This window comes from Perca fluviatilis, chromosome 18 (assembly GCF_010015445.1).
Source record: "Perca fluviatilis chromosome 18, GENO_Pfluv_1.0, whole genome shotgun sequence".
Classification (NCBI taxonomy): Eukaryota; Metazoa; Chordata; class Actinopteri; order Perciformes; family Percidae; genus Perca; species Perca fluviatilis.
The window spans coordinates 29,292,483-29,304,940 of NC_053129.1; the positions used below are offsets into that span (position 1 = coordinate 29,292,483).

The 12,458-nt window shown below is 37.8% G+C and overlaps 1 protein-coding gene across 4 annotated transcripts; it reads left to right on the forward strand.

Annotated features, from left to right (window-relative positions):
- The first annotated feature begins 222 nt into the window (after positions 1–222).
- On the forward strand, positions 223–12,458 carry si:ch211-245h14.1 (uncharacterized protein LOC563420 homolog). 4 transcript variants are annotated; one of them, XM_039782701.1, is made up of 7 exons: positions 223–370; positions 608–633; positions 8,725–8,916; positions 9,254–9,453; positions 9,604–9,634; positions 10,682–10,777; positions 11,865–12,458. In XM_039782701.1, exons 1-6 carry the CDS (start codon positions 333–335, stop codon positions 10,774–10,776), a joined length of 582 nt encoding a protein of 193 aa, XP_039638635.1. In that variant the 5' UTR covers positions 223–332; the 3' UTR covers position 10,777; positions 11,865–12,458. The 4 variants fall into 4 exon arrangements, with proteins under 4 accessions (XP_039638635.1, XP_039638633.1, XP_039638636.1 ...); XM_039782699.1 differs by having other exon boundaries at positions 10,682–10,717; XM_039782700.1 differs by having other exon boundaries at positions 267–469; positions 10,682–10,717.

Below are 12,458 nucleotides of genomic sequence, written 5' to 3' on the forward strand. Positions count from 1 at the left end.
TTGTGTACATTTTTCAAATATTAGCTGTAAATCAAGTACTGTAAATAATGCAAATAGTGAGTAACCACACTATAATTTGACATTTCCTTTAGAGTGTTTTAAACTAAACAACATGAATTGCTTATTGAAGTACATTTGACAACAGTAACTGCCGGTGTCCACTGCAGTTTCTGAGTTTTCCTTCCTCTGCTGTGGTCACATCTTATCTCTTGTTAAGCACGTCTCATCTCTGCTCATTCTCTTGAGAGCACGTTGCACGTCAAAGCAAAAGTGAAAGTGCTCCGCTGACAGGGAGGAGCTGCTGTTGTTTTTCTGGCACTCGTAAGACGGAAATGCCAGAGATATTACCAAGAAATTATCAATCTATTTCGTAAGTAAGACTCTTAAAAAAGGTTTTGAATAATCTGTGCGAGGCTGTGAACTGCTGAATCCCTACCATGCAGATAAATTCAGGTTATCAACCTCTAAGGTAACTTTAACCGTGTCAGGCACGTTTGTGCTGAGCAGCTGTGACAAAAAGAGTTTGCGACGCATATATACCTCCACCTTGTTAAACTTCATTTAATTTAAAGTGGGTTGACTAAAGGTTTCTTTATCTCCTCTTCAGAAACATGGACAAGGCAGAGACGACTGGTGAGCAAACAAATTTACTGTTTTTATAAATGTGTTGCTCAGTGGTGGAATTTACTCAAGTACTGTAGGCTACTTAAAGTGCTCATATTATGCTCATTGTTACATTCATAATTGTATTTAGAGGTTATATCAGAATAGATTTACATGGTTTAATTTTCAAAAAACGCCATATTGTTGTTGTTCTGCACATTGCTGCAGCTGTTTTAGCTCCAGAGTGAGACATCTCACTTCTGTTCCATCTTTGTTGGGAGTCACACATGCGCAGAAGCAGAGTGGATAGATAGATAGATAGACAGATAGACAGATAGACAGATAGACAGACAGACAGACAGACAGACAGACAGATACTGTTTTAATCCCCAAGGGGAAATTCAAGGTCCCAGTAGCTTGCAGACATCACACACAAATAACAAATCCACATGAATAATATGGACAATAAAATAAAGATACAAAATAAAAAATCCACATGAATGTACTAAGGGATGTATAAGCATGAGACGGTTGAAGTGACAGGGCAGGGACCGACCCTGTGATTCAGTACGTATGGTAAGGCGCTCTATGTGCGGGTGTGTCATGGTGCGAGTGCAAATAAGTCCAATAGTGCAAGGATAGAAGTCCAGAGACCAGCATTAAATATGGACAATATAAGAGAATAATACGGACAATATAAGAGAGTATGAGGGCGTGCCACGCTAAGCAGCTAGGCGAGCATTATAACGTGTGTTACAAAGTGACGAGTGTTTGTCTCTGAAGTAAAGGCTGGACTACAACAGAGCTGTTTGGAGCAGTTGGTGAACAGTGTTTTCTGTTGGAGATGGTAAGTCCCTTTGGGGGGGACTTTGGACTTTTTCACTTTGTAAACATATAACGTGCACAAAAAAGATGCATAACACAATAAAGGAAAGAGAAAAAGCCAAAAAGCATAATATGAGCACTTTAAGTACAAATTAAAATACGTGTACTTCACTTGAGTATTTCCATTTCATGCAAATTTATGTTTCTACTCTCATACATCTCAGAGGCAAATTGTTTTGTATTGTTTACACCACTACATTTGTCTCACAGTTTTAGTTACAAAAAATGTACATTACATTTGAATTATTCTGACAAACTGAAAGATTAAGTGTTATGGCAGCAGTAATATTAATCCAAAAACATTCAGCAAAAACAACATATCTGAACAACAGTCTCACTCCCTACTCGTCAAATGTATGACGCATGGTCAAGGACCCTGGCGTCAAGTTTCAACGAAATAGGGGTACCCTTGACGTTATTTTTCGACGAGGGGGTCAGTCAGATAGACATTCATGTTATTCCCTCACCGTCGGATATCGACGAAAGAAAAAAACACGCCCCCCGCAACATTATTCACGAGATATTATCATGGTTTATATGTATTTCTTTTAATGTTATTATTTCGGTCTATTTCGGCCAGGGAAGCTGGGTTGCTTTTTTGTTGATTTATATTTTTTAAACTATAACGCTACATCTATCAACATTTATTTAGATGTTATCATGGTATTCATTTCTTTATTTTAATAATATTATTTCGGTCTTATTACCGGTGAAATATTACAGTATATGCTGTAATACAGAACATTACGATATGATCCTAGCAGGACGCATTCAAAGCCGATATCCCCCAATGCAATGCGGCCGTTCATTTCAAAGAATCGGGCAGCGATCAGCGGATCTTTAACGCCAGGATCGCTTCAATATACATACATACAGTCAGTGATTGTGTCCTAAGCAACAACACGTTGCTCAGTTTTGTTCCAGTAAGTTATGAACCATAATAACGTTTAAACGGATCCGCGGAAAACCCCGGAAGTGACGTAGTACGTCCCGCTCAGCGGATACGATGATACAAATATATAATATTCGTAATATTAATGTTTTTTTCTAATGTTGTATTTGAGGAGTTAAACAATAAAGATAGTTATAATATTAAAATACTGTTTCATTTATTTGTCTACGTTTAAACGAATCCGCGGAAGTGACGTGGAAATTCCACATCTCGTCTGTGAAAGAATGTTCCACGTGCAATGCCGGAAAATTTACACAATAAAATACAAATAGGCCTAATGAAAAAATTGTGTTTTATATTTAGCACTTTGATTTGCCTTATATATATTCTATATAAAAAACCTACAGTTGAGTGTTTAGAAATACAGCCTAATGGCTTGTTTGACTAATTTCCATTTGTTTTGAATTACTGTTGTGAAAAACAATAAACTATATACAAAGAGAAGCATTTTTTATTTTATTTTCCATGCATAGTTATTTAAAAACGCAATTTTCTAATTTTGCAGTTGATGAATATTAATAGCAAAGACTAAAGGGGAAAAAAAACATGAGTATTTTTATGTGTGGGACTTAAAATCACACTGCATTAGTTGTTTTAAATAAATTACTTTTTTGAAATATCAATTTATGGTAGGCCTAACATATTAATTATTATATTCAGAAGATGATCCTCATATCAATCACCGTGTTTACAGCTTGTAGCCATCCTAACCTTTGTAGCCTTTACTGAGACTACTTTTCAAAATTAAGAAGGGACTAGTTTTAGGAAGCATTTTCAGGAAATTAAAAGGATAAGCAGATTTTTGCTGAGGTTTTTGTTCACAGAGTAAGACGTATATAGCTTTGTTTGGGTATGTATACATATACAACATGTGTTTTGGCATTTTTGGCACACTTCTACCTCAGCCCTAAGACAAAACTCACACATCTCATTCAACCATTTCACAAGCTGAGAAAAGGGTCATGACATGGGTCAGAGCAGTGGTTCCCAACCTTTTTTCCTTAATGCCCCCCCTACTCATGTCTAAGAAAAGCTGACCCCCCCCCCCCTTTGAAACTGAAGTTGAGGTAACTCTCGAGATAGAGCTGGGTCAGAGGATATCAGAGGTCATAAATAATGAAACAATCCATCGGCTCTGCTCCTATGCCCAATGGTGTTCACATGGACAACATGCACCTTTGGCTGGAAGGCCCGTGTTGAAAGTGTGTCTTATCATTTAGAGCAGACACTCACGGTGAATCAGATGGTTTGTGTTATACAAGGCTGTATTACAGAGCATTTTATTATGACATGTCATGAAGGTTGTGGAGAGGAATAGAAACCAGTCTCTCCAGGCAAGCACACAGAATATGGTCTGCTCTATCTTTATTCTCCATGCCAAGTATGAGCTCTTATCCTCTGGCAGAAGATATGGGTGAACTTAACATTTCTAAACTATAGGCCTAATATGGACCTACCTCAATTAAAACTTTAAATAATGTTGCTTGAGATTGAGGGTGTGCAATAGCTTCATGATATGAAGCATGGTTGCGTTGCTCTTGTCACTGTTTGTGAAAGATGAGCAATAGATTGTTGCTGTGTGATGTGCTTCAGTCTATCACTTTGTTCATGTTGTTTTTTATTGTAAGTATGTCAGCTGTATGATAAAACAATATGTCAAGTGTTATTTGAAGCATTTGAACTCAAGGCAAATATCCCTCTGGGGACAATAAAGTAGCCTATCTCCTGCTAAGTGGTCTCCATGATGTGTAAAAATTAAAAACGTTGTCGTAGGACTATAGCAAACACATCGTTGGAAAGGTCTCAACCTGGAGAGGAACATATGTCAGTCTGGAGAGGATACATTACTCCTGCTTTGAAATATTGACCTCTGAACCTTGAACCCAGTACATGTATGAAGGCTTGTCATTTAACAACAGAAGGTGCTACACACATAGGACCAGCTGTTATAGAAAGCTCTGGACCTCAGCTATCATGTAGATATGGTCACCAAATTGTACCTACTGTAAGCACTGTCAAATATGGTAATAAGCTATTTTCACCTTTAACGATTCGATTTTTAAAATCTGATGACACCAGTGTGTTCTCCATCGCAAAAAAACCCCAGGGTGTATCCAAAATTATACACTGCCAACTTCTACTTATGAGAAATATACCAATATACTTTAAAACTACAACTCCCATAAGAAACGCCAGAGAAGCTGTTACAAAGCTTGAGCACTTGTAGTTCTTCCGGGGTGGATGGGGGGACTCGTTCGGCTCCTGTGTTTCTGTCTGTCTGCCGTGAAATGGCTTGATTCCATTTCAGATTGAGGCCGCCCGCCGGCCGGCCGAGCAAACAATATATGAGACAAATACATGAAACTGTATTTTATTATTATAACTATCTTTATTGTTTAACTCCTCAAATACAACATTAGAAAAAAACATCAATATTACGAATATTATATATTTTTATCTTCGTATCCGCTGAGCGGGACGTACTACGTCACTTCCGGAGTTTTCCGCGGATTCGTTTAAACGTTATTATGTATGAAGGTAAATATGGTGCAAAACGTGAGAGCTTGTAGAATACAATGTGAGAACTTGCAGAACAAAAAAATTTAACTTGTATGTTAAAATTTGCACTTGTAAAATAAAAATTTGCACTTGTAAAATAAAAATTTAACTTGTAAAATAAAAATTTGCACTTGTAAAATAAAAATGTGCACTTGTAAAATAAAAATGTGCACTTGTAAAATAAAAATTTGCACTTGTAAAAATTATTCACATTTGAAGTCACAAAAAGAAAAAAAACATGAGAGCTTGTAAAAAAAATCTGAACTTGTAAATTGAAATTTGCACTTGTAGAAAAAATATTCACAAATGTGTAGATTGATATTTGCATGAACACAATGACAGCTGCAAACTTGTAATGCAACATTTACTCATGTACTTTTTTTTTTTACTCAGGTTGATTTTCCATCACAACCACAACTCAGTGATTACAACCTCTCGAATCTGTCACTGTATGCGCTCTCTCGCATCACCAAGAGGCGAATCTGCGCCTCGACCTTTGCAACACTTGTTGCGATACATTTGGTGCAAAACTAATTTGTACCTGTGGACTTAGGCTGTGGAGCTCTGATCCAACAGAACGGGGAAAGCAGGGTTTCTATCGCCAGATGAGGGACAACTCTGTCCGGCTTATTTAGCTATGTCGCATGGGAGCCTGGTTGAATAGCAAGCTAGCGTTAGCTAACTAACCAACCAGCCTGATTCTAAATAAATACCTTTTAATTATCTTAACACTTTTTAACAGTCAAACTGAAACACTGGCGGTGAGCTCCAGGTCCTGCAGCCGCAGACGGACCGTCACCAGCGGGTATCGGCCAGCGAAGCAACATCGCTATTATTGCCAGAAAGCGCTGCCGACCTCGACCTGCAGTCGGAGCTCCAGCGGGACACGGAGAGCCCCGCACCGGTAGCAGCTCACCGCTAGTGTTGGTGGAATAGCAAGCTAGCGTTAGCTAACTAACCAGCTTCTAAATAAATACCTTTTAGTTATCTAAACACTTTAACAGTCAAACTGAAACACTGGCGGTGAGCTCCAGGTCCTGCAGCCGCGAGACGGACCGTCATCAGCGGGTAACACGTGCCAAGTTCTGCATCCCTGCCAAGACTTCCATCCATAAGGGGAAATAATGATTTTATAAGGCAAAGTAGCTACTGTTTAATTAAAATGTAGGCTATATACATTCCTTTGTCATGTTCATCAATGATGATTATAATTTTACAACGTTTAGAGACATCAATGTTTTATCAGACTATCATTTCCTTGCTACCTGGGTGCAAATCTCGAGCGCAACGAGGGTTAAGAGATGACGCATTATTCGGCAAAATAATTGCTGCTGCCCGCGAGGTGGATGTAATTCTGCAGAAGCTATTGTTGCTGCTGCCGCGGGTGCAATGATTGGCAGTGAGGCACAACATCAGCAAAGCAAGCTGTGGTCATGGCCGGGGGATGTGCCGATGCTACCGGGTGCGGGGCTCTCTGTGTCCGCTGGAGCTCCGACTGCAGGTCGAGGTGGAGAAGCCTTTCTGGCAATAATAGCGATGTTGCTCCGCTGGCCGATACCCGCTGGTGACGGTCCGTCTGCGGCTGCAGGACCTGGAGCTCACCGCCAGTGTTTCAGTTTGACTGTTAAAATGTTAAGATAATTAAAAGGTATTTATTTAGAATCAGGCTGGTTGGTTAGTTAGCTAACGCTAGCTTGCTATTCAACCAGGCTTCCATGCGACATAGCTAAATAAGCCGGACAGAGTTGTCCCTCATCTGGCGATAGAAACCCTGCTTTCCCGTTCTGTTGGATCAGAGCTCCACAGCCTAAGTCCACAGGTACAAATTAGTTTTGCACCAAATGTATCGCAACAAGTGTTGCAAAAGTCAAGGCCAGATTCGCCTCTTGGTGATGCGAGAGAGCGCATACAGTGACAGATTCGAGAGGTTGTAATCACTGAGTTGTGGTTGTGATGGAAAATCAACCTGAGTAAAAAAAAGGTACATGAGTAAATGTTGCATTACAAGTTTGCAGCTGTCATTGTGTTCATGCAAATATCAATCTACACATTTGTGAATATTTTTTCTACAAGTGCAAATTTCAATTTACAAGTTCAGATTTTTTTACAAGCTCTCATTTTTTTTTCTTTTTTGACTTCAAATGTGAATAATTTTTACAAGTGCAAATTATATTTTACAAGTGCAAATTTTATTTTACAAGTGCACTTTTATTTTTACAAGTACAATTTTTTTTACTAAGTGCACATTTTTATTTTACAAGTGCAAATTTTTATTTTACAAGTGCAAATTTTTATTTTACAAGTGCAAATTTTAACATACAAGTTAAATTTTTTTGTTCTGCAAGTTCTCACATTGTATTCTACAAGCTCTCACGTTTTGCACCATATTTACCTTCATAATTATGGTTCATAACTTACTGGAACAAAACTGAGCAACGTGTTGTTGCTTAGGACACAATCACTGACTGTATGTATGTATATTGAAGCGATCCTGGCGTTAAATACCCGCTGATCGCTGCCCGATTCTTTGAAATGAACGGCCGCATTGCATTGGGGGATATCGGCTTTGAATGCGTCCTGCTAGGATCATATCGTAATGTTCTGTATTACAGCATATACTGTAATATTTCACCGGTAATAAGACCGAAATAATATTATTAAAATAAAGAAATGAATACCATGATAACATCTAAATAAATGTTGATAGATGTAGCATTGTAGTTTAAAAAATATAAATCAACAAAAAAGCAACCCAGCTTCCCTGGCCGAAATATACCGAAATAATAACATTAAAAGAAATACATATAAACCATGATAATATCTCGTGAATAATGTTGATTAAAACAGTGGTTATTGGGCTAAAAATACCAATAACTGTCACAGATTTCGAGTTAAGGGGCGGGGGGCGTGTTATTTTCTTTCGTCGATATCCGACGGTTAGGGAATAACATGAATGTCTATCTGACTGACCCCCTCGTCGAAAAATAACGTCAAGGGTACCCCTATTTCGTTGAAACTTGACGCCAGGGTCCTTGACCATGCGTCATACATTTGACGAGTAGGGAGTGAGACTGTGTTGATCTGAAAGTATAACACTGACAATATCCTGATTTTTATTTGAAATAAGTGTGTATTTTTTTAAATATAATTTTATGTATAATGGCTTCACACAATGATTAATTATAGTCATGACTATGCTATGATTGTCTGTCATTGCTGTACTTTTACTTTTAACTATTTTTTCTTTAGTAAGGTTTTGAATGCAGGACTTTTACTTGTAGCGGAGGACTTCCACAGTGTAGTATTAGTACTTTGACATAAGTAAAGGGTCTGGGGTGGCTGGGTAGCTCACCTGGTAGAGCGCGCGCCCATATATAGAGGTTTACTCCTCGATGCAGCGGCCGCGGGTTTGACTCTGACTTGCGGACCTTTGCTGCATGTCGTTTCCCCTCTCTCTTCCCTTTCATGTCTTCATCTGTCCTATATAAATAAAGGCCTAAAATGCCCCAAAAAATTATCTTTAAGTAAAGGGTCTGAATACTTCTTCCAAAACTGGTGTTGTTCTTTCAAGACTGCAATATTTCAACATTAAAGAGAATATATTTACATTTATGCTGAATCTAGCTAAAGATCTTTTTGACAAGATTGTTTTACATCTGGTGGTGTGGCTGCACAAAACGATGTTACAGCGCATTAATGACTTTAAAATTCTGCTCTGTCTTTAGTGCCGGGGAAAAACTTTTTTGTCTTCTTGGCGGGAAAAACTAATGATGCTCATCACGACTTTGTTGAAAAGTTTAAAGACGTTGGCCAAACTGAGGTGTGGTCTCCTGAAGAAAGTGACTACCTTCTGGTTTTCTGTCCCATCGCTTCACGAGTTGGAACGGACATCAGCGAGGCCCTGGACAAAATTCCAGGTAGGAAATGTTGCCTTCAGACAGATTAACATAGACTGTTGTATTAATGGACGACGCATCTGGTTCGGCGAAGTGCTGCAAATGCTGAAGTGCCTTAAAGCTGCATTCTATCTGAATTCCAGCAGGGGGCGACACGTGCGGTTGCAAAAGGAGGTCGGTTTCTCTAGAAGTCTATGAGAAAGTGACCCACTTCTCACTTGCTTTATTACCTCACTAAACATTTTCATAATGAGTTTATGGTTAAAATCACTAGTTTTAAAGGTCCCATGGCTTGAAAATTTAACTTTATGAGGTTTTTTAACATGAATTGGTGGTTGTATTATCCCTGTGCTAACAGGTGGTAAACCAGTAATTCTGGTGGTGATGCATCACACCTTCAGTCCTGAACATGTTGTAGCTCCAAGCATGAGACAGGTGAACAAACCGGCCGTCCTCCTCACCGTGGACTGTCTGTTCTATGAGCGCAACCTCCTGAAGTGTAACCGCAATGACATCGCGTGGTTTGACGTCCAGAAGGTTCTGGGAATTCCCCCACAGGTAATGACTAGATTTACTGATCCTATATAATTATCTTCAGACACAATTAGGCAGAGTCTACCTCTGAAATGACGCAGTTTTATTATTACTAATGGATCATTAGTAATAATTACCCATTATTTTGTTTGTTTGTTTCTTTCTTTCTTTCAGCCCTCTTCCTTGAAAACATACCTCGGAAGTTGTAAGTGTGACTGTAATTATGAACTTCCGATCAGTTTACTCAACTCTATCTTTAAACTTCACTCACATGGCCAGCAGTACAATAAAGAAGTTATTGATCGGTCTAATCCAACTGTCCATATAGAGATGTGTAGCGATACCTTCCTAATACGACTCCAACATAACAGATTGGGTAGAAAATCCACAGTTATCAATCTGTGAAAAAAAACAACATAATTCTTAAATCAGATGAATCAGATAGCACACATGAACAAGCTAACAGCCAATTAAGCTTGAAAATATACAAGTGGGCATAAAAGCATATGAAAGCAAGAAAAAAGTGTCGCTCAGGCTCCATATGCATTTCTCTATTTATTTTAATAATGTTTTGGCCCGTAGGGAAAGCATATACCTGACTACAGTCTGAATATTTCAGACTTTTATGTTCTTAGGAGATTTTGTCACCGAGAAAAGTTAACATTTGAGGACTAGAGAGATGTCCAATAGGCTTAAAAAATACAAAATATGAAAAATGACTATGACAAGTAGGATGGCCAAAACTATGAAAATAAAACCCAGATTTTAAAGAAAGAAACCGCAAAAAAAATTCTTTTTTCTATGAAAAGGGCTATACTCGATACTTAGCATATTAATAAAGCAAAAAAAATGCATGTGTGTATTCACTTTGTAACACATGTTATAATGCTCTCCTAGCTGCTAGCTGGCATGCCCTCTGCTTCTGACTGGTTAGTAGTCCTTACCTAGCTACTGCGCATGTGTGACTCCCAACAAAGATAGGAACAGAAGAGGTCTCACTCTGTAGCTAAAACAGAGAGCTCAACACACAGGGTGAAAAGAGGAGCTGCAGCAATGTGCAGTACAACAAAAATATGGTGTTTTTTGAAAATTAAACCACATAAACCTATTCTGGTACAACCTCTAAATACAATTATGAACCTGAAAATGAACATAATATGATCAATATATTGGTATTCTTGTTCTAATAAGTGAGCTAAATCCTTTTAGGGTTGTACCAGATGACTCACTGCTCTGTTTGTCTTTCTTTTAGGGTGGAGGAAGACCCGGAGCCTTGTTGGAATAGCAGGTGTTATATTGGTGGTGATCATTGTGACTGTGATATGTGTTGAAAAGAGAAAGAAGTAAGGTGTGTGAGGCCTGTCAAAAACATGCATTACAAAAACAAAAGGAATCCACTGTAATGGCATTTTGCAGTATCACAATAAATGATTCTCGAAGGGACAAAATAAATATGCCATGGAATGCATGTGCAATCATTTGTAAAAAATGTAATAACAGAATAATGGTATCATTGTTATTATTGTAGTATAGTTGGGAAGGCTGATATAGACGTTTTTAAGCTGAATCTTTAGATCTCACACATTTTAAACGAATAACACATGTGCAGATACAGGCATTAAAGAAATTACTGGATGTGAAAAATATAGAAGGAAAGAAACAAAGTTAAAAAGTAACTTTGACAATTGCATTATACTTATTATACACACAACTGCCATAAGTTGAAAATTCACACAAGTCAATCTTAAAACAGTAATGACAAGCCCAACTGTACATTGAAAAGGTTTTTGGTGGCTGGCACAATATCATATATTGAGAATGTAAAGCAAGGGTTACTACCAATGTTACTTCACAACCCCATTTATTGTCCTTTTTAGATCAAAATTTTGTATTAAAAAATACAAAATATAAAAAATTACTCTGACAAGACCGATGGCCAAAACTATGAAAATAAAACCCAGATTTTAAAGAAAGAAACCTCAAAAAATATCTTGTTTGCATGAAAGGGGCCGTACTCACTATTTAGCATATTAATAAAAAAAACAAAATGCATGTATGTATTCACATTGTAACACGTTATAATGCTCTAGATGCTAGCGTGGCATGCCCTCTGCTTCAGACTGGCAATAGTCCTTACATAGCTACTGCGCATTTGTGACTCCCAACAAAGATAGGAACAGAAGTGAGATGCCTCACTGTGTAGCTAAAACAGAGAGCTCAACACACAGGGTGAAAAGAGGAGCTGCAGCAATGTGCAGTACAACAAAAATATGGTGTTTTTTGAAAATTAAACCACATAAACCTATTCCGGTACAACCTCTAAATACAATTATGAACCTGAAAATTTAAGAAATAAATACATTAGTATTCTTGTTCTAATATGTGAGCTACCGTAAATCATTGATGACTCACTGCTCTGTTTGTCTTTCTTTTAGGGTGGAGGAAGTACTGGAAGCCTGTTGTTATATTGGTGGTGATCATTAGGCTTGTGATCTATTTTGAGGAGATAAAGAAGTAAAGTGTATGAGGCCTGTCAAAAGCATGCATTACAAAAACAAAAGGAATCCACTGTAATGGCAGTTTGCAGTATTATCACAATAAATGATTCTCGAAGGGACAAAATAAATATGCCATAGAATGCATGTGCAATCATTTATATAAATGTAATAACAGAAGAATGGTATCATTGTTATTATTGTAGTATAGTTGGGAAGGCTGATATAGATGTTTTTAAGCTGAATCTTTAGATCTCTTAGGCTGGCACAATATCATATATTGAGAATGTAAATCAGGGGCTACTACCAATGTTACTTCACAACCCCATTTATTGTGCTTTTTAGATCCAAGTTTTGTGGCATGTACATGTTTTAAATGTGTGTGTAGCAGAGTAGTATGTGGTCAAATCATATCATGTTTTGAATGATGATGACATAACATCCCTGCACAATGATTGCTGTTGTGTGCTCATTAAATATCAGGATTATATGTTTTTCTGTCATAAATCAATAAGTAAAAATGAATCAGCCAAA